The 21,037-nt window shown below is 32.9% G+C and overlaps 1 protein-coding gene across 1 annotated transcript in view; it reads right to left on the reverse strand.

Moving 5' to 3' along the window:
- The window catches only part of COL24A1 (collagen type XXIV alpha 1 chain), a 288,275-nt gene that overhangs the window by 107,244 nt on the left and 159,994 nt on the right, over positions 1–21,037 (reverse strand). Inside the window, exons 26-32 of the mRNA XM_039838730.1 lie at positions 14,728–14,781; positions 12,444–12,497; positions 11,476–11,529; positions 10,000–10,053; positions 2,304–2,357; positions 1,999–2,043; positions 1,837–1,881 (exon numbers count right to left, since the gene is read on the reverse strand). Of these exons, the coding sequence (XP_039694664.1) occupies positions 1,837–1,881; positions 1,999–2,043; positions 2,304–2,357; positions 10,000–10,053; positions 11,476–11,529; positions 12,444–12,497; positions 14,728–14,781 (360 nt within the window). The remainder of the gene's footprint in view (positions 1–1,836; positions 1,882–1,998; positions 2,044–2,303; positions 2,358–9,999; positions 10,054–11,475; positions 11,530–12,443; positions 12,498–14,727; positions 14,782–21,037) is intronic.

Here is a 21,037-nt window from a genome sequence, read left to right on the forward strand (position 1 = left end):
ATGAAGATCTACATAAGGAAACAATGTTGGCTCACAGACAAATATACTTTTCCTGATTATCTGGATTAGCAGAGTACTATATATGTTACTAATTTTCATTTAATACCTATCTTTACAATTGTGACAATTTAGACATGTCACTTTGTTTTACAGATGAGAGAAATAGGATTCAGAGAACTAACCAATTTAACCAAGATTATACAACTAATAGGAGCATGCACAAGAACAAAGGTCAGTATGACCTCCAATAAATCTTTCAAATATATGGCACTGCCTGCTTGCTGACAGTGCATAAATGACTAGAGGCACTGAGATTACTGTGCAGAAGTGCAGGATCAAGTAAATCTTTGGGGCTGTCTGGATTTCTTGGATTGATTCATACTAGCTTCTGTAAGATATAAAAAAATCTATTTCAGCTCAATCAAGAAGAATGAGACAATGTAGGTATAGAGCTAATTAACCTCAACAACTATTATAAACTCATAATTTGACATCTAACCCATATCATCCATTAAGATAACTTTACTTTCAGTATTCTATGAAACTTGCTTGCCATAAGCTATGGTTACAAAACTTATTTGAAGATACCAAATTTCAAATTTCACATTAATCCATAAATATCTGATAGGCTTGATGAACTTGATGAGCTCCAAGTTTTTCCACTCATTCTATCATATTAGCTTTGTACACAATAGAGCAAAATGGCAAGAACTAAACAAACACCATTTACATTTATATTACAGAAACTCAGATGATGAACATTAATACTAAAAGAATGTTCTTTAGGGAATTATGTCAATTAATAATACAAAGTCATGCAAAAGTTCTTTCCCTGAATAGTCATTTTTCTCTTTTCAGTCTTGATATTTTAGGTTTGACCATTGTCAAACATGATTCTATTATGAAAAACAACAGGCAGGGGGCAGCAGAGAACAAAGAGGAATAAGTTAATGAAGTGACAGTGACAATTACTATGGCAGCTAAAACATTTTTCTCTTATCCTTTTCTGACTCTTTAGTTGCAGGCTATTTAAATTATTCTGTAATTCTATAACTTTAATTATATACATAAATGTATTTGAAAAAAAGTCATCATTAAAAATTATGATTCCAAATGAAAGGAATTAAAGATACCCATACATTTAAGCTTATATGCTCAAAATTATACATGTAATATCATAAGTGTGTCTGTGTACATATGTGTATGTCCGTCTTCCTTCCTTCCTTCCTTCCTTCCTTCCTTCTTCTTCCTTCCTTCCTTCCTTCCTTCCTTTCTTTCTTTCTTTCTTTCTTTCTCTCCTTTTTTAATATTTTACCCCTCAATTAGTGATGATAACCACAGAACATGTTGCTCCTCAGGGAAAAAATAGTATACTGTTGAAAAGAATTTTGACAATAGAAAAATATCTTTTATTATATAATATAAAAAACTCTTAGAGCAGTGCCATGGTAAAACATGATGACACATATAGCTTTATATTACAAGGATCTAAAAGCATCGAGTTGAGATAAACCTAAACTAGGCACGAAGCCTCAAAGAAGTTTATTTTTATGTTAATTGTATTAATATTCTATTATATTCATATGATATCACATTTTCAAAATAAAATTTATTATAACTAGGGTGAAGTAAAGTAACAGTGCTCACCACCAGTTTACAGAGAGGTATAACCAAAGCCCCAAATGAGCAAGGACTTGCTCAAATTAAAACACTGACCTAATGACTGAAGGAAGAAAAAACTCATATTGTTAGTCTAACATATTGAATAATGAACAATCATTGTGCCAGAGAATAAAGTGGATAAAATTTGTTCCTAGCTTATTTTTAATTACTTACTAGTTTCCCTTGAACTCCTCTCTCTCCAGGGTTTCCAGTTTTACCCTACATAAGAAAGAAAATCCTTGGGTCAAGTAGCTTCCTCTCAAACATTAATCACACAGCAAGAAAAAAGAAAAATGTAAAATTTCTATCTTTAATATGAAATGTTTTACTACTTACAATAAGACCATAAGGCCCTCTTTTTCCTTGATCTCCTTTTTCACCCTAACAAAGTATCGATACCAGGTGAGTTAATAAGAATGTTATTTTCTTACATGCAAAAAAGAATAGACATCAAGTATGTAGTTCAATATTAAAAAGAAAACATTTCTGTATGTGTGGTAGAAACTTCATGTATGTTTTACATTTAGACTAAGAAAATTTAGAACTATACTTTTGTAAAAAATGTATCAGTTTTGAGACAGGCAAGCTCTATAGGTTCAAAAAATCTTAACTGTATATGAAATGAGAAAATCAGTGGTTACCTTGGCACCCTGTATGCCTTGTTCCCCTGAGAGACCATCTGCTCCTCTTGGGCCCTAGATATGGAAAAAATATCCTGTTGTTAATTTGAAAGGCTCTTTTTTTATTGTTGTGCCTCTTCACAAATGAAGACTCTTCAGCTGACAAGCTCCCTCTGTTTGTTTCTGTGCCATGACCACAGAAGATAATACAGCTGGGTATATAGATGAATCCATTTGCATGAAAGAATCATGCCAGTGTTTTCAAGATTGAATGCCAAATAGTAAATCAGGTGACCACAAAAACAGCTGATTCAGTTGTTGAGGTGGCTAAAATATGGGTTTGTTATTTGAGTACTTGTTCACCTTACCATTTACTCAGCAGCCATCCAGAATTTATTCTTGAAAAAAAAATCAACTAAAAAGTAGCTGGTTTGTTTGTCCAAACAGTCTTAGGTTTTATATTTTTAGAATGGCACTCTTTCTACTTCATTAGAAACAAGTGCTGATTGCATCGTACCTGCTGTGCACCTACTTGACAAGATAGCCAGGGCACAGAAAAATGATGGTGGGAATATTCATGTAAATTTAAACCTTCTCAGCTAAGTTACTATCAATATTCATTCAGTAATTAGTTGTGAAGAAGTATTAGTTGCAAAAGTCATTCTCTAATAAAAATTTCAGTATATATCAATCTGCTTAAATTAACTATCTTTGGAAGATCTTAAAGTCATTTTCAAGGGAATGAATTCAATTCTACAACCACTAACTAAATATCTATTGTGGAAAAGGTTCTACATTACGTGAAATGAGGATACACAATTGTAAGAAATTTCTCCATTATGAAGCATAGAAAAGGATCAGGTAAATTGTACAAATGACTAAAATATAGAAAGAGATAAGACATGTTAAGGGCTAAGAACATTCAAAGGAACGGGGACACCTTCGAATGTTTGTAAAGGAAATGAAGACATCATTTTGACATTTGGAGATCATGCACAAGAAGAAACTCTAGATAGAGGGATAGTGTAAGAAAAGGATGAAGAGGCAGGAAATAAGACACCCAAGACTGAAAAATCTAGTTTGAAAAATGGTATTTCTATACGAAGAAATAATTGTGGAAAGACTGGTACTTAAAAGGTGAAGTACCAGAGTTTATATTTAAATCAATAATCAATGAGGAGGCACTGAAGATTTCTACATAAAACTGTGATACAAATCTTTCAGTACAACATGCTGATTTGAAGGAGCCCCCTAGGCTTTAGTACCTTCTCTCTTACCACATCTAAGGTCAGTTTAGTTTAGCTTTATATAATTAAAAAGGTGCTTCCTATAAAAGGACTCTTCCTAAGTTCTCTTATGCTAACTGTGCACTCATGGGATTGGAGAAAAGACTCAAATTTCATGAGGATCTATAGCTCCACTGGTACTCCATGATCTGCCCCCCAATTTATTTCTGCCCTATTTTCCCACAAAAGACTGAAAAACCAAGTTACAGTCTTATTGTGCAGGACCTTGAATGTCAAGTTAAAGAGTATGGACTTACTTTGATACATAATTTTCAAAGTGTGTCATTCATTCAACTAACATTTCCTAAGTGCCTGCTATAAACCAGGTACTGTTTTAGGCCCAGAGGTTATGGTAGGAAGAAGAGACAAATCCCTGAATGCACAGACAAGAAAATAAATATATAAAATTACAATAGGTAGTCAAGTGTAATGAAGAAAAATTAAGTAGGTTAAGAGACAAGAGAGAATCCAAATGGGGATCACTATTAGAGATAGGCTGGTCTCAGAAGTCTCTCTAAAGTGACATGTGGGTAGACACATAAAGGAGGTTGAGATGGCAGGCTGTGCAAATAACTTGTGGAAAAAATTCTGGCAGAGGGAATAGCAGTTGCAAAGGTCCTGAGGTGGGGGCATGCTTGTAATGTTGGACAATTAAGTAACCAATGATGAAAAGAAAAACAACGAGATGGAAGGAGACTAGACTTCAGGCAGTAGCACACAATAGAGAACTCATGTCATATTCATGTAATAACACCTGAAATTTATGTTATTAACCATTGTTACATTTAGCTTAGTAAATTTAGTTTAAAAATAAATAAATAAGCAAAAGAACAATGATCGAAAGATGAATCTGAAGGTTAAAGTGCAAAGATTCTTTGATTTAAAAGAATCTTTTAAAGAATCTCATCTTCATCTTAAAAATTCAGCAGCCTGTATTCTCATTCTCTTTTACATCTTCTGTGTCTATTTTTTTCCTACCTTGTAAGAAAACATTTTGCAAAATTTGAGTAATACAGAATGTGGCTGAGAGAGTATGAAAAGGAATGAGCAGTTCGTCTTTTAAAATACCACAGAAAACAAGTAAAATCTAGACTGAAAATGTGTATACTGATATAATTAGGCACTTAGCTACTTTGTAACCTGAAATTTGTCTTTCTTAAATATTTTGTTAGTAAGTAACTGGTAGAATGATGACAATATTAATTAAAAAACAAACTGGAAATGTAAGTTTATTTGGCATGGAAAGCAGGGAGTGGGGAGAAGATAATGAGTTTGACATTAGATGAACAATCGCCATGAAGCAGATATCTCCAAGGCTAGTGCTAGAGAGTTAGGAGTCATTCTGTCTAGGTTTAAATGGTAGCAGCCATAAGAACAAAGCTGCAAAAGTCCCCCAACCCCCTAGACACAGAGGTGAAAATTTAGAAATTTTTTAAAAGATTATTTGGTCCAAAGATGATAAACAAGTCTCATTACTTGGATAAAATCAGATTAAGTGGCTGCCTAGATATATATGTAGAAAAAAGCTGCATCTAGCTCAGGAGGTAAGTCTCATAATAAACTGCCACTTTCTGACTCATGTAAATCGCCCACTGTCAAGGTGGAATTAGTCCAAATCCTGCTTTTTAAGATGAAAAAACTGAAGCCTGAAGACTTAAGTGAGTTGCCTGATTCACATGATGTTTAAATATATGAAGCCTTTAAGTAATTATGCTTTATTAAGTTTATAACATTTTTCCAAATGTTAAAACAGAATAAAGGCTAATGCTATTAGCAAGTGAATTCAGGCTGAAATAGAGGAACTGGAATTTAGAAAAGGTTTACAAAATGAATATTAAACATTTACAAGTAAAGTACTGATTGGTATTATAATTGAAAGGAACTTCTTCTAAAATTAAGTAGTGCATACAGTAATAATAACCACTCAGTGTATAATGTTTTCCATCAAAAATACTTCTACTTAAAAAAAATCCTTTTGCATTTATTATTTTATTTACTAAATCAGTACAACATAGGGAACAAAGAAAGAGAAGTTTCTGTTCCTACAGTGATGACAAAGATAACCACATTTAGTTAAAAAAAAAAAAGTCTAAGTATAGACCGTTTAATTAACAATTACATTAATTAAAAGTTATAAAGCCTAGGATTGCTAGTTAAAAGGTTAAGGTTGGCAGAAATCTAGAAAGGTTTAGTATTCTTTAGCTTCAGTTAACGGTCAATTAATATACTAAAAACTTAGCTTCATCAGTATCTATAAGTTTCACTTTGATATTGGTTGTGGAAGTTATCCCTGGGTTGGTGTAGATGCCTTCTTTGATTCCTGAGACAAAATAAGCTTTAGGACAAACTCTAAGAAAGTTAGATAAGTAATATTGTAATAGGCACCTAACTGGGTATAAACTTATTTTTTAATACCTGCTTAAAAATATTTGATTATCTATACAGCTCTTGGATACTGTATCCTGCCTGGCTAAATAACAAATCTAATCTCTTCTTTATCTTCCTTTAAACAAGTTAAAGTTGGCTACAAGAAGTGCCTACCAGTAGCTTCTAAAAGCTGGTATAAAGTCTGATAGCTGAACTACATAAACTAAGCATGTTTCGTAAAGAACTGTAGGCAATAATTTTAAAGAGTTAACCAAATTCCTGAATAACCAATATACTCCTAAATGCATTAGGTGACAGGAGACAGAACCACTATTTCATATAAATGTTATGATTAGAAGAAAAAAGTCCATTATTAACTAAAACAGTAACACAAGCTGCATACTAGTATATTTAGGAAGACTTTTATGAGAATTCCAAACCCATCTCTATAACTCTTGTAATCAATTTTAATAAGCTAAAGTATCTACAAATAAAAGAAACAGCCCTTATTCGCAAACAAATGTCTAAGATTCAGTATATTTATGTTTCCTTTTAACCATATGTGTCTTTGCTTGACTCCTCTATTAATTTTAAATTATTCAGATGCCTAACTAATTATGTCTAGCAGTCTTTTCTGGCTCGTGATTAATTCAGCTGGAACAAAATGTTCCCTTAAACAAAAACTAACATTATCTTTGATTTTGTGGAAAAAAATCTTTTGATTCTATTCTTGTCATAAACTGTTTTTCAGGAGAAGAAACCACAGAAATAGCTCTTCTTTATTGTTTGGAGTGTTCCAGGTATTACTGAATCTAAATGCAAATACTGATAGCTGCTTTTCTAATATAATGTGCATTTCCTTGAATACTCCACAGTTCAGAATTTTTATAGTCCATTCCTCATCTTGCATAGAAAATCTTAAAACATTACATATTTCTAATAGTTATTTCAGTCTTTTCTCCCCACTTAATTCTTAAATAGCATAGAATAAAAACTACTCAGCTATATGCCTCTATAGTACCCCTCTAGAGAAAGCATACAAAATCTAAAGTTGTGATCAAAGGCCCAATCCATGAGTAAGAAAGGAGATGAGGTTAACTTTGTTCTCTGTGTTCTCTCTCCTGTCAGGGGAGCTGGACATAGAAGTGTGTATTAGAGAGATACCAAGGGATCAGTTACCTAGCCACAAGAAGTTAAATGTGTACATGAGAGACAACAGTTGAAGTTATGCTTATTTCTGGGGACTCAAAAGACTAAGCCACTGTCTTTCTGGTATTGTATTAGAGAATTTGCTCGTCTATATTTTCTATATGAAGGATATGATTATGCATATTATGTTAATTATCTTTGGTATATTAAATTACTTTACTTTACTTAAATAACTATTCCTCAGCCAGACTTTGTGGGTTGAAATAAAGCTTAGAGTATGTAGAATGAATAAAAATACTTGAAATTTGTGCATGTTTCCCACCTAAGACTTTCAAACCATAAGAATAATATTTTTGGCCAATCCCATTATCTTTTTCAGCTATATGAGGCAAGATTACACAACCTTCACAAAGAGGGTTAGAAAATGTTTATAATACTAAGCTGTTTAGATTGTTTCCTGAGATGGCAGGTGTGATTGTTTGTCTAAGTTTTTCTTATCATTTGGAAAAGTGCCAATATTGCATGACACTTTAAAAGCCACTAGACTGTAGTCAGTCATTATAGGATCTAGTTCTAAGGAATAGTTAATCCTGAATCTTCCACGGTACTAGAAGACTGTGTGACAAGTGTAGGAAATCAATAAATGTTAGAATCAGATGGATGGGTAGCAAGAAGCAGATGGGCAGGCATAGTCCTTCTGGTAGGAATAGTCCTACCAGTTATGATGTTGATATGGCCATTTGATAACACTATAAATCACAGGCGGGACAGTAGGGCATATAAGCATTAGTTCCATAATAGTTCACAGTGTGGTCTCAGTGTAAATGTGCCTAGGGCAAACTTCTCCTCCAGTGTACTGTGACACAGTTGTGAGCTATAAAGCGGTTATAGGTGTGCTAGAAATATGGATCCCCTCAACTTTTGGGGTGGCCGAGAAAGGCTGGGGCACAAGAACTCCCAGCCAAATACCATTTTCATTTATCTCAGTGGTCTGGACATACATTCTCGTTTTTTTGTGAACAAAACCCATTGGGAAGGATTGATCTAGGGTATTGAAATTATATCCATGGTGAAGAAAGATTGATGAGAAAGAGAGTAGAAACAGGAAGATACTAGGCAATAACTAGAATGGAAGTTCCTAATATTATATTCTTTCTCAAACATTCTGGTCTTTAGCTCTTTTCTTTCTTTTTTTTTGTACTCCCAGTGTTCACTGATTGCCTGAAATATTTTCCTTGTAAAGAAAGCATTTTTGTCCTAAATGAAGCCCTTATTTCTAAACAAAGTCTCCTTATTTAGAAAGCACTGGCTGAATTTTAAATAATTATAAAAGCCATTTTGAGAGAATCATGTATTCTCCTGAATGTATTTGGAGGATGAGCGGAAAATATATCCTGGAGGAGGTGAGAGTTGAGGACAAAGTGACAAATCAGGAAAGAATAATCAGCTACCCAAAGATCACATGGAGGCTAGAAAATTGCAGCACAAGTGAACGTCCCATATGACTTATTGAGAAAGCAAAGTGGTTCAGGAGCAGTTCTTGCTTGGGTGCATAGTTTTTGCCTGGATAATCAAATCAATAAGGTCTCAGTTATTTACTTAAAAAGCACGAGTATTTCTTTTTTATTCACGTGTCACAAAACTGGTTAAACTTTCCCACTATGACTAATACAAAGTTGGATAAACACATTTGACCTGACCAAGTACTGAATGCTGGCAGGATACAGACCACTAAATGACAGTTTGAGCACAGATCATCTATGATTATTTTTTATTTTATTATTTTAAATCTCGTTTGGGCTAAAACAGTTGTGGCCATCAGGATTATTTATAGACTATAAATCTATCACCCAGTAAGGAAAATGGTTTGTCAGAAAAGAAATAATAATGACAAATTTTCTCTCTTTCTTCAATCTTCACCTAAAACACAGGATATGAAATTAGAGTCATTATTTCAAACTGAGCATTTGTAACACTTTTCTCCCATCTGCCAACTAGAAGACAGTAATTTTTGTTTTGCTTTTAACCTTTGTTGGTTGGAGGCCATGTTCTTAGAATTTTAAAGTAAAAGTCAAGATAAAGCCAAGGGAGAAAAGAGAACTCTTAAAGCCCACATATTCAAATTAATCAAGGAAATAATATTCCTTAGTACTCCATGCTGTATCAAATAAGCATAAGCTTTGGAATCAGACACACTAAGACCTGAATCCTAGTTGTGCCATTTCTCTGTGTCTATAGGCTACAGACTAAAACTTTGAGCCTCATTTTCCTCACCTATAATATCTGAGATACTGCCTCCCCTTCTTAGGGTGGTTTTGAGTATTAAGATAATATAAATAGAAGTGCCAGGTATGTGACAGGCATAAAATAAATTGTGTTTCTTATTTCTTTAAAGAAAAAAAGATTTAATGTTTAAAAGAGAGGAAGATTTTTCATTTAATTCTGTATGCATAATTATTAGACGATGATTATATCACCTCTGATTTATAATGAATAAACTCTTATGCATCTTGTGTGTATCTTCATTCCATTTCTCATTGCTCTTATTTTGTCATAATGTTACTATTCCTGGCTATATAAGTCTCTTGTGAGTAGAAAAATAATTTACTTAAACATCTTTACATTTAAAGTTCCTCCAAAGAATATAACTAGAAATTGGGAATAAGAAGGAAAAATTCTATATGAATTAGTGAAATTTGTAAAAAATAAAACAGAAATTGATGATTTTATAGATACAAATGATTATGAGTCACATTTCAGTTAATATACATGGTTCATCTAATACAATGAAGATGAGGGAAAAATCCAACAATAAGCACAATCTGGAAGATATGGAGTTATTTTTGTTGAACACTTATCACTATTTATGAAGTCATTTTCTGAAGTTAAGGTATTGCCATCATTAGATTACTTACTCTTCGTCCTTTAGGACCTTGGCTCCCAGGTGGTCCTCTTACCCCAATATGACCCTACATATTGAAAAAATTTTAAAAATCAGTTATAGAATTCATAGGAATGTTATCACAACAGTTATAACCTTTCTTATGACATGTAATTATTTTATTTTAATGTCTTAAAACAAAATTGATTAGCTTCCTTAAAAATATGCTTTATTAAATGAATAGTATATTTTCCCACCCCCACCCCCACCCCCAATATTCTGCTTTTTGGAGAAATTTGGAGAAATTTCCTACTATTTGGAGAAATTTCATTTCTGGGTGTTTACACCCCGAACAAAGAATGAGTAGCTTTTAATATTTACTAACCAAGTAGTTTTCTGGAGGAAGATACATGGAGTGATGGTGGAGGGAGATAGCTACTTAGCTAGTCTGACCAGTCTAATCTGCCTGGTTCATCAAAGAAGCAATAACTATCACTGTAAGATTTTTTTTCCCATTATTCTAGACATTTATGATAACCCCATAACATAAAAATAGATTGTTTTCTGTTACTACAAGAAAATTCACTAAATGTTTCATATTAATTTGCCACAAAAAAATAGCCTGCAATGAAGATTAAGTTGCTATTTATTAAGTCAATTATAATGAAATTATTTTTATGTCTATAGTCTTCAATAAATACTTAATTAAAAAATGAAATTTATTTATATAACATTAGGTAGACAAAAACAGTGTGCTTTTACAGGATCTCAAATTTATTTACTATCTTATATGAGTAAAAGAGACTGGCAACTGTGCCCTAGATCAGTCTTCCTAATTTTAGAAGTTAAACAGCATGTGTTTCAATATACTGCGCTTATGTTCAAAATAGAAACTTCACAGAACAGCATAAACCATTTCTGATAAGAAGAGTTCTGCTGAGGGGATCATAAAGGCTAATCTGTTTCATATTAAGTTCATAAAAACTGTCAAATTTAGATAAGCAAACATTACCCTTTGAGACAAGGTTTAATTTTCTTTCTCCAAGCAAAAATGGAGTATTTTGAAAACTAATTTTTTGTTTAACAAAGGTATATTTCCTATGAATTGTATCTGGCTGAAAATATTTAAAAATTCCTACAAAAAAATGTGTTGAAACTTATGCTTGTGATTTGTTTATGCAATTGGTCTCATTTCTAATCTTGATTGCTGACCCTGTTTTCTTATATGTTGTTATTCAAAAGAAAGTTTAAATGTTTTTTAGTTTTAGGTTGCAGAACTGAAACAGGTTGTACTATTAGAAGTGAGCAGAAAATAATACAACAAGTATGGTGAGGAAGTTCAAGATACCATGATATATTCTAAAGAGTTTTGCATTGATTGGCAAGAGCCTCCATCAGTTTACACATTATTTGTTTTGCATAAAAATAAAAAATATAGCATAATCAAAGTGGTAGATTAAAATTTAAATAAACATTCTAGAAGAAGATATAAAAGATTTTCTGTACTTACAGGTAATCCTAGTGGACCCACGGATCCTGGAGCCCCAGGAGGACCTGGATATCCCTATAATTTGAATAAAAATATGAAAGATATAAATTTTCCATCATACTTACTTATTTTCATTGAAGAAAAACCATATAAATAAAAAGTATTAATTTGATAAGATCTCTCTTTCCTATTCAAGATATGAAGCCACAGAAATGTTCTACAGGTAGACAATAGAAATAAAAAATGATTATATAGAAGCTATATATCCTTTTATTAGAAAGTCTTTGTCTAGAAAATTTACTAACCAGAATCACATATTATAACCTATTGAGAAAAGAATATTCATTCATCTTCTGTAGTTTGTTATATATAGATTATGAAACTTTATTGTTTTCAGAGGTCATAGACTTCTATAATAAAGAAATGTGAATGTGTACAAATATTCTAGCCTGTCAAATTTTATAAGGACCATACTCTTTATGGCATTAATAATCATTCAGTGAATGTCTTACCAGGTATTAACTCCTGAAATTGATTAGCTTATGGTTATATTAAATTTCCTAGCTCACAACAATTGGAGATAGCAAAACAAACAACCTCCACCCAAAAACCCTTATATTGATTTTCTGATGATAACGAAGTCAAAACTAAAGAATAACTTAGGTAAAATGAATTTGTAGACAATATTTTGTGCCACCAGATCCATCGCAATGTATTTTCTAAAAGCAAGATTCTTTTATTGATAAAAATACATTCTAGTTCCTCTCACATTTAGAAATTTCTGACCATGTCACCTGATTGGCAAGCTTTTTATGCCATATAGCATTCTGAAAGCTAACCCGTTTAAAGGGGAAAAAAGTTCTATCGGAAATTTACTATAATATAGCATTTTTCACTTACTAAAATTTGATTCAAGGTGATTTAATCTCTAGAATGCCTTAAATTTGTTATGTTCTTTGGAAACATCTTTTAAATCACTGAGCTCTTACCATAGCACCTTTTTCCCCTTGAGGACCTAGTGGACCTGGACTTCCACGCTCTCCCTTTTAAAGCAAGGAAAGAGGAGAAACACTGAGTCATGTTAATTAGTCATGCCTGAGCTAAGCCTAGACAGAAAAATTGTCAGTCAGAATCATTACTTACATGCATACTTTATGCTAATTTCCAATAATTTTTAAATATACAAATTTTAAATTTTACCCGAAAGTTGCTTTATTTTTAATACAATAAAATCCTCTTAATATGTTTTTCAAGGAATAAAATAATAAAAATTTTAAATAAAATGAAGAAAATAGAAATTATGACTAAACAGGGTTTAAACTGATCATGCATCATATGCTAAAGTTTGTAAATAGAAATGCTTATAATTATGTGACATAAAACATAAACATAGTAAAAGTCAAAGCATATTGTAAAAATAAATCTGTATAACCACTGAACAAAATTTTATTTTAGGATCATGATTATCAAATATCCCTAGTAGATTAAAAGAACTAAAATGATTAATAAAATTCCCAGGATTGTCAAAATCTTAGTGTGGAAGATTTGACCTAGCATAGAAGTAACTAAATTAGAGTGAAAAAATTATAAAACTATCTACATTGTTTGAACTGAGATCATATCATATTTGTTATATTGTTAATAAAAAATCAATAAACATATATTAAACACTTTTAAAGTACTAAGTGTGAGTTAGGTGAGATATAACAGAAATTTGACTTAAGAGTCTACCCTCAAGTAATTGGAGACATGACATTAACAAAGATAAATTAATTACATGACAATTAAATTTTAAGTTGTGTGGTACTTATTCTAAGTTTAGGAAGGGAGGAAGTCAGGGAAGACTAGAGAAATATGGGAAGACTTTATGGAGAAGATGAGAATTTAGTTGAGTTCTACAGTTTGTCTTCGAATATATAGAGGGAAGGGGAGAAGATTCTCTAAATTAAGAAAACAGTAAGAATAGGAATAGGAACAAGTATATAAAATATGAGACAGAGGAGAGAGAAAGGTTTATAATGAAGAATATTAGAGAATTTTTTTGATAAACTGATTAAGCCAAAATTATGTAGTACCTTGACAGCAGAGCAGAGAAGTTCATAGGGTCAAGAACAGGGAGCCAGCCAATGAAGGTTTTTCAAAATGTTTCATGATGACCCACAAACATTAGTCTTCTTCTTATAGTATGAAGGATGGATTAGAGGATAGAATGGGAAAGGTTAGAGTAACTATGATAGAGGGCAAATTTAAGATAAATTGCTAAGAGTATATCTGAGGGAGTGGCTTTGGAATTACTATTAGAAAGGATGAATTATAAAGAAAAATCTCTAAGACTTGCTAAAAGATTAGGGATAAAGGACGTAGGAAAAAGGAAATTCAAAGATGGGTTCACTCTACTCTAGAAGATTGGAAGAATAGAAATAGGTATAAAGCACATTAATAGAAATGAGACAATTGGGAAGAGACGTTTGAGTGTGGGAAAAATGCTAAATTTAATTTTAGATGTTGAGTTTGATTTAAATCAAATTTTCAGATGAAAATGACTAGAATACTATCTAATTTATCTCTAGTCCTGTTTCTACTTAATTATTCACAAGACTAGCCTTGTGTAGTAATTGCACTAGATTATCAAGTTTACAATCTATATTCACCAAGTCAGGTTTCAGTTAAAGAGTGGTAGCTTATTACCTAGCACTAGTAGTTGATTATGAGATTCCATTCAAAAATAAAAATTTTTAAATGCCTTTGTTGGTTTCAAGTAGAGTTACTTTTATTTTTTAAAAAATTATCTTAAATTTGAAATTCAATATGTGAAAGCCACTCTCAAGGTAATGCTTTCTATGCAATCTTTAAGCAAATTACAATTGCCATGACAATAGCCAAAATATCCATGAATAACTGCATACTAGATTCCAAGTAGAAATAAAGATTGTGACTGAGACTTGGATATGAATGAAGTGATACCATATTTTTCTCTTTCAAAGCTGCTTCATTAGGGGGCTTGCTCTCGTAAGATAGATTTAAATATTTTCTAGTCATAAACCTAGCCCACCAGCTTCATCTCCTCCTCAACTACATAAATACAATCAAAAAGTACTCTGCCCTTTAAAAATTAGATATTAGCTATATTTCAATATATTTAAGAGATTCAGTACAGGTAATGTGTTTGAAATTATGTGTGATTTCTAATTAATGAAAAATATCATATGAATGTCTATCCTTTGAGTATGGCTTAGAAATCTCACTACTGAACAAAATAATGAAAGAAATTACCTTTTCACCAATGCTTCCAATCATCCCTACTTCTCCAGGTAAACCAAGAGGTCCCTTTTTGAAAAAAATATAACAGAAAATACACATATACTGCATTGCTAGTATAGCATCCTGGTTTTAAATAATCTATAATCATCACATATCATTCCAATTAATTCTAAATTTTAGAGTAAAATTCCTCCTACGAGAATTAAACTATTCAGTAAATAAAAAAAAATATACATGAATGTCTAACATGTTACAAACCCTGTGCTGGGAGGCACTAAGTTTCAAATCCAAAACACAGTCCCTGTCCTTGTGGAATGTACGATCAAGTGGATCTTATAAAAACCAGTATTCATAGCTTCTTTTTTCAAAATTGAGGTATAATTGACATACATTATATTAGTTTCAGGTGTATAACACAACGACTCAATATTTGTATACGATCACCACAATAAGTCGAGTTACTATCCATCACCATATAAAGTTACAAATTTTTTTCTTGTGATGAGAACTTTTAAGATTTATTCCCTTAGTTACTCTCAGATATGCAGTACAATATTATTGGCTATAGTCACCATGTTATACATAACATCTCCATGACATTTGTTTTATAACAGGAAGTTTGTACTTCTTGACCCACTTCACCCAGACCCCTCCCCTTTGGCAACCATCAATCTGTTCTCTGTATCTATGATTTTGATTTTGTTTTGTTTTGTTTTTTTTATATTCTACACATAAGTGAAACCATATGGTATTTGTCTTTCTCTGCCTGCTTATTTTACTTAACATAATACCCTCAAGGTCTATCCATGTTGTAAATGGCAAGATTTCATTCTTTTTTTATGACTGAATAGTATTCCGTTGTGTATATATGTGTGTGTACGTGTGTTTCACATCTTCTTTATCAATTCATCCATGTGCATTCTGCTGATTTTTAAATGAAATATTCTGTATATATCTATTAATTCTATCTGATATAATGTGTCCTCTAAGGTTGATGGTTTCTTATTGATTTTGTCTGGTTAATCTGTCCACTGATGTAAATGGGGTATTAAAGACCACTATTACTATTGTATTGCTGTCATTTTCTCCCTTTAGATCTGTTAATATTTGCTTTCTATATTTTGGTGCTCCTATGTTGGATGCATAAATGTTTATAAATATTATGTCTTCTTGTTGGACAAACCCCTTTACCATCATGTAATTCTTATCTTTGTCTTTTATTACAATGCTTGTTTTAAAGTTGATTTTGCCTGGTGCTAATATGGCTTCACCAGATTTCTTTCGGCTTTCATTTGAGTGAAACATGATTTGCCATCTCTTCACTTTTAGTCTGGGTGTCTTCCTACATCTGAAGTGAGTCTCTTGTAGGCAGAATATAGACGGGTCCTGTTTTTTTTTAAATCCATTCAGCCACTCTCTGTCTTTTGATTGGAGAATTTAATCCATTAACATTTAAATAATTATTGATAGGTATGTACTTATTGCCAATTGTTTTTTTCTTTTCTGGCTGATTTGTAGTTTCTCTCTGTTCTTTTAATCTTTTGCTCTCTTCCCTGTGGTTTGACAACTTTATTTAGAATTATGCTTCCCTTCTCTTCTCATTATCTTTTGTATATCTACTATAGGTTTTTGTTTTGTGGGTATCATGAGGCTCACATAGAACAGCCTATATATATAACAGCCTATTTTAAGTTGATAGCAAATTAAACTTAAACACATTCTAAAACTCTGTATTTTTACTCCCCCACATTTTATGATTTTTTTGATATCATATTTTACTTTCTTTTATTTTGTGTATCCTTTAACTAATTACTGTAGTTATATATATATATATATATATATATATATATATATATATATATATATATTTACTATTTTTGTCTTTTAATCTTCATACTAGCTTTATGGTTAATCCACTACCTTAACTATATATTTGCCTTTATCAGTGAGATTTTTACTTTTATATGTTTTCCCATTATTAATTAGTACCCTCTCAACAAAAAGTGAAGAGAGTAGTTCAAGATGGTGGTTTGGGATGATTCTGAACTCACCTCCTCCTATGGACATACCAAATCTATAGCTACATATGGGATAATTTCCTCTGAAAAAGACTTGAAAACTAGCTGAAAAGTTCCTCCACAGTAAAGGATAAAAGGGCCACATCAAGAAAGGTGAAATGGCTAGAGATGTGACCTTACCCCCTCTTCCCCATTCCCCACATGGTGACCCACAGTTGAGAGGAATCTCACAAATATGAATTTTCTCTTTTAGAAGTGAGGGATTCATGCTCCACATCAGGCACTGCAGCTCTAGGGACCTGCATTGGACAGATAAGCCCCTGAAATGCCTGGTTTTTAAAAACCAATGGGGCTTGTGTCCAGGAGACCCAAAGAGCTGTAGGTAACTGAAATTCTTCTCTTAAAGTATTTACATACAGACTCACTCACCCAGGAACCCTGTTCAAAAGCAGCAGTTTGAAAACTGTGAAGGAGATTCATTTTCTAATTTTAAAGCATCTCCACAGGGGCATAGGACTGTTCAGACTCTCTTGGGACAGTAGCACCATTTTTTTTCACTCTCCCTCTACCTTGACAGCTCTGGTAGGTCATAGCACTATCTCACTGTCCCAATAAAGCCAGCAGAGCTCTCCCACCCCTTCACTAAAACTGGCAGGCACACTCTAGCCCAGCACTTTCCCATTGCCTTAATAAAGCTGGCAGGCATGCCTAAACCCTATACCCTCTCATTGCCTTGCTAAAGCCAGTGGGCACATGCACTCCACATAGGGGATGCCCCTTGACTGCCTGGCTCTAGTGGCCAAGGGGGCTTGCATTTCTGGGACCTATGGGACTGAAACAATCAGAGAGACAATTCTTCACAGGATACCACTCCCAGGACATTACACAGACAGCAGACTGAAATATACCTCCAGTCTTCCTGTGAAGAAAGCCTATTTACTTGTCTTGGAGCTTTGGCATGAGAGGTAGGCTTCAAGTGTGCCACACATCTAGCAGTTACAAAGGTGTTCTCATGGAACATAAGCCAGGGAACACCATCTTTGCACTCTCTCTTGGTCTTGTTATTTGCTCACTGGTACCTCCTGAAAGAAGCTTACGCACTCATCTGGAGCCCCAAGTTTTGCAACCATTGCCCAAGGGAAACCTTCAGATGGATAGGTTTGGAACACAGCATACTTTAAAAGCTACTGCCTGGCTTCCAATTAACCTGAACTGCTTGGTCATTGAGATTCCTCCCTTTGGAACACTGACAGGTCTCGACACAACCTCAATAACTGAGACTTATGAAGAATAAATCAAGCTGCTTAGACATTGTCAAAGGTTCATGAGACAACCAAGAGCTAAAGCAAGGTTGAACAGTAAGTATATCTCCTACACAAGGCCACTCCTTCAAGACTGGAGTGGTAGCTATTTAGTCTAATACTTTGAAACAAACAGAAAGTTAAGTAAAATGAGGAAACATGGGAATATGTTTCAATATGGAAAAGTAAGATAAAACTCTAGAAAAAACCTTTAATGAAATGGAGATAAGTAATTTACCTGATTAAGAAATCAAGGTAATGGTCACAAATGTGCTCACCAAACTTGGAAGAAGACAGGATGAACACAATGAAAACTTCAACAAAGATATACGAAATATAAGAAAGTACCAAACAGAAGTCACAGAGCTGGCATAAAAAGTACTGAATCAACTTCTGGTTTAGGTTGCAAATCAACTTATTCAATAAATGCAAAATGATATGAAGAAATTAAAATTAAATACATATTTATTTGCCCCTCTAATAGGCCCTATGCTAAGAGTTAAGGATATAAATATGAGTAAATATAATAAGGGGCTCATAATCTAGTAAATATAATAAGGGGCTCATAATCTAGTAAAAGGGCTAAGGTAAACACATATTTTTTGTAAAATTTATGTAAGATTCTACATAATGTGAAGGTAAGGAAGATTATATCTGGTTGAGAACATAAGGGAGGGCTTTACAGAGAAGGTAGTATTTGAGGTATGGCTAACTATTGATGAAATAAAATTGTGAAAGTGTATGCAAAATAGGGAATGATTTGAACAGAAGGTGGGAGGTAGCAAATGATAAAACATTTGGTAAACATAAAGCAAATCCAGATTGTCTGGGATACAGGATATGTGTAAGAAATAGACTGGGATAGATTGGTGATGTGATATTGAGGGCTTTGAGTATCAAGTGAGAAACTTGCGTTTGGTGTGTGCAGAAGAATTTGTGGTTATAGAATGATTATTGTTGGTTTGAATAAAGGAGAAATGTAATCATATCTGTACTAGAAAACACTATGTTCAATGTGTGGAAATGGAATAAAATGGAAAATAGGGTGATTGGTTAGAAGCTATTGTAATAGTCTATGTTAAATGTAATAATACTTATGACAATGGTATCATGATTAAAAGAAAAGGAGAGGCCAGTGTTAAAAGAAAGATGATGAATTAGCCATGGGAAAATTGTGGCTCTTAAGAGCCTATCTTGAAATATTTGTGAGTCCATAGAAAAGTCAATTGTTGAAACCATAACAATGACTCATATGTAAAGCAATAGTAGAAGAGAAATAGAAGAGAATCTTAATGAAGATTCTTTGGAGGCAAGAGATAGAAAACAAAAAGAGGGGTCAGGAGAATGAGAAATGTGCAAAGACAGTTAAGGGAGAAAAATGTTTCAAGGAGAGAGAAATCAGTGTTATATACGTAGGGTTGAGAAGGAACAGCATTAAGACAAAGTCATAGAATTTGGGAATTAGAAGGTTAGTGGTGACCTCTAAGAACAATTTCAATAGCTTTTGTATGTTTGGATATAAGTTTGCCAAAGGGTTAAGAGAGTATGGGTGAGGAGAATGTAAGAAAAGTTGTGCGAATTATTCTTTTAAGAAATTGGCAGCAAAAGGCTGGAGGTACAGTAACTGCTTGAAAATTTAGTTTACAAAATGGTCATATTCAAAATTTATTTTTTTTCTGTCTGCCAAATAAAAGAAATTCATCTACAATAAAAAAGTATTATTCTGAGTAGATGGAAATTATATTCAAAATCTACCTTTTTACTCTGTTTTATAGAATGAATTTTTTTAATGGGTTAATAGTATGGACTAATCCATCTCGATTGGTTGAGAACCTACACAGTTGTATCAGAGAGAAGATACTGGTGGGTTTTATCTGCTCCCAAGAGCTATGTCTTAGCCAGTTCCTGTCTATAGATAGCTTCCTTGTACAGGGAATGCTTTGTGAGTACAGAACTCACAGCTGGGAGATGTGTGCTGGGAAAAGTTGCCCTATAACCTGCTCTTCCTTATTAGCTAAAGCACTGTTTAAAAGGACAAACTATATTGCTATGACTTGTTCTAATTTTATCCTTGAAACCTCAAGCGCCACATATATAAGTGAAAGCCAAGGATAAAATACTGCACTTTCAAGTTTAGAGTGCTCAAATGCAAATTATGTGTATGTGGAAATGACCATAATTTATTCACAATTATTTTTTACTTATGGACCTTCTAAATAAAAATATGGATGATTTATGTTTTTGTTACTTCCTATTCACTCTTCTTAATTTCAAAGCAAAGGTTTAAATCTTTGATATTATTGTATTAGTTATTTATTGCTGCAGAACAAATACCCGCCCCCCCAAATTAGTGGCTTAAAACAATAAATATTGATTATCTCACAGTTTATGTGAGTCAGAAATTTGAGAGCAGCTTAGATAGGTGGTTCTGGCTCAGAGATTCTCATGAGGTTGTAGTCAAGACTTGGCATGAGCTGCAGTCATCTGAAAGCTTGAATGAGGGCTAGAGACTACATTTCCAAGAAGACTGTTGGCTGGAGGCCTCAGTTCCTCACCAACTGTTGGCAGGAGGTCTCAATTCCTTGCCATGTAGGTCTCCATAGAGCCTGACTACAAGGCAGTTAGCTTTTAAAGATTTTGTTAGCTAAAGCAGAAATTTAGAGGGCCAAAAAGACTTATGTATAAGAAATCACTTGTTAGAATTGAGAATTTTTCTTCCCCAAAGTCAGTAAAAACTGAGATACTCTAGTTTTATTTTTAAAGGTAACTACATCCTACTTATTCACTAAAGATTGATATAAAATTAGAATATTTCCTAGTTGAAAGTAAAATGTTTAAAAAAATTTTATATAAAGTTCTGAGACGACAATTATCTTGAAAAAATTGTTGTGTCTTAACTGTGGTTTAGAACTTCTCTACATTATTTCAAATTTATGTTTCAATGTGAAAATAACTACATTTATATGATAAAGACTCTTAGACCCCAAACTCTTCAAATTCACT

Source organism: Pteropus medius, unplaced genomic scaffold, assembly GCF_902729225.1.
Source record: "Pteropus medius unplaced genomic scaffold, Ma_sr-lr_union100, whole genome shotgun sequence".
NCBI lineage: Eukaryota > Metazoa > Chordata > Mammalia > Chiroptera > Pteropodidae > Pteropus > Pteropus medius.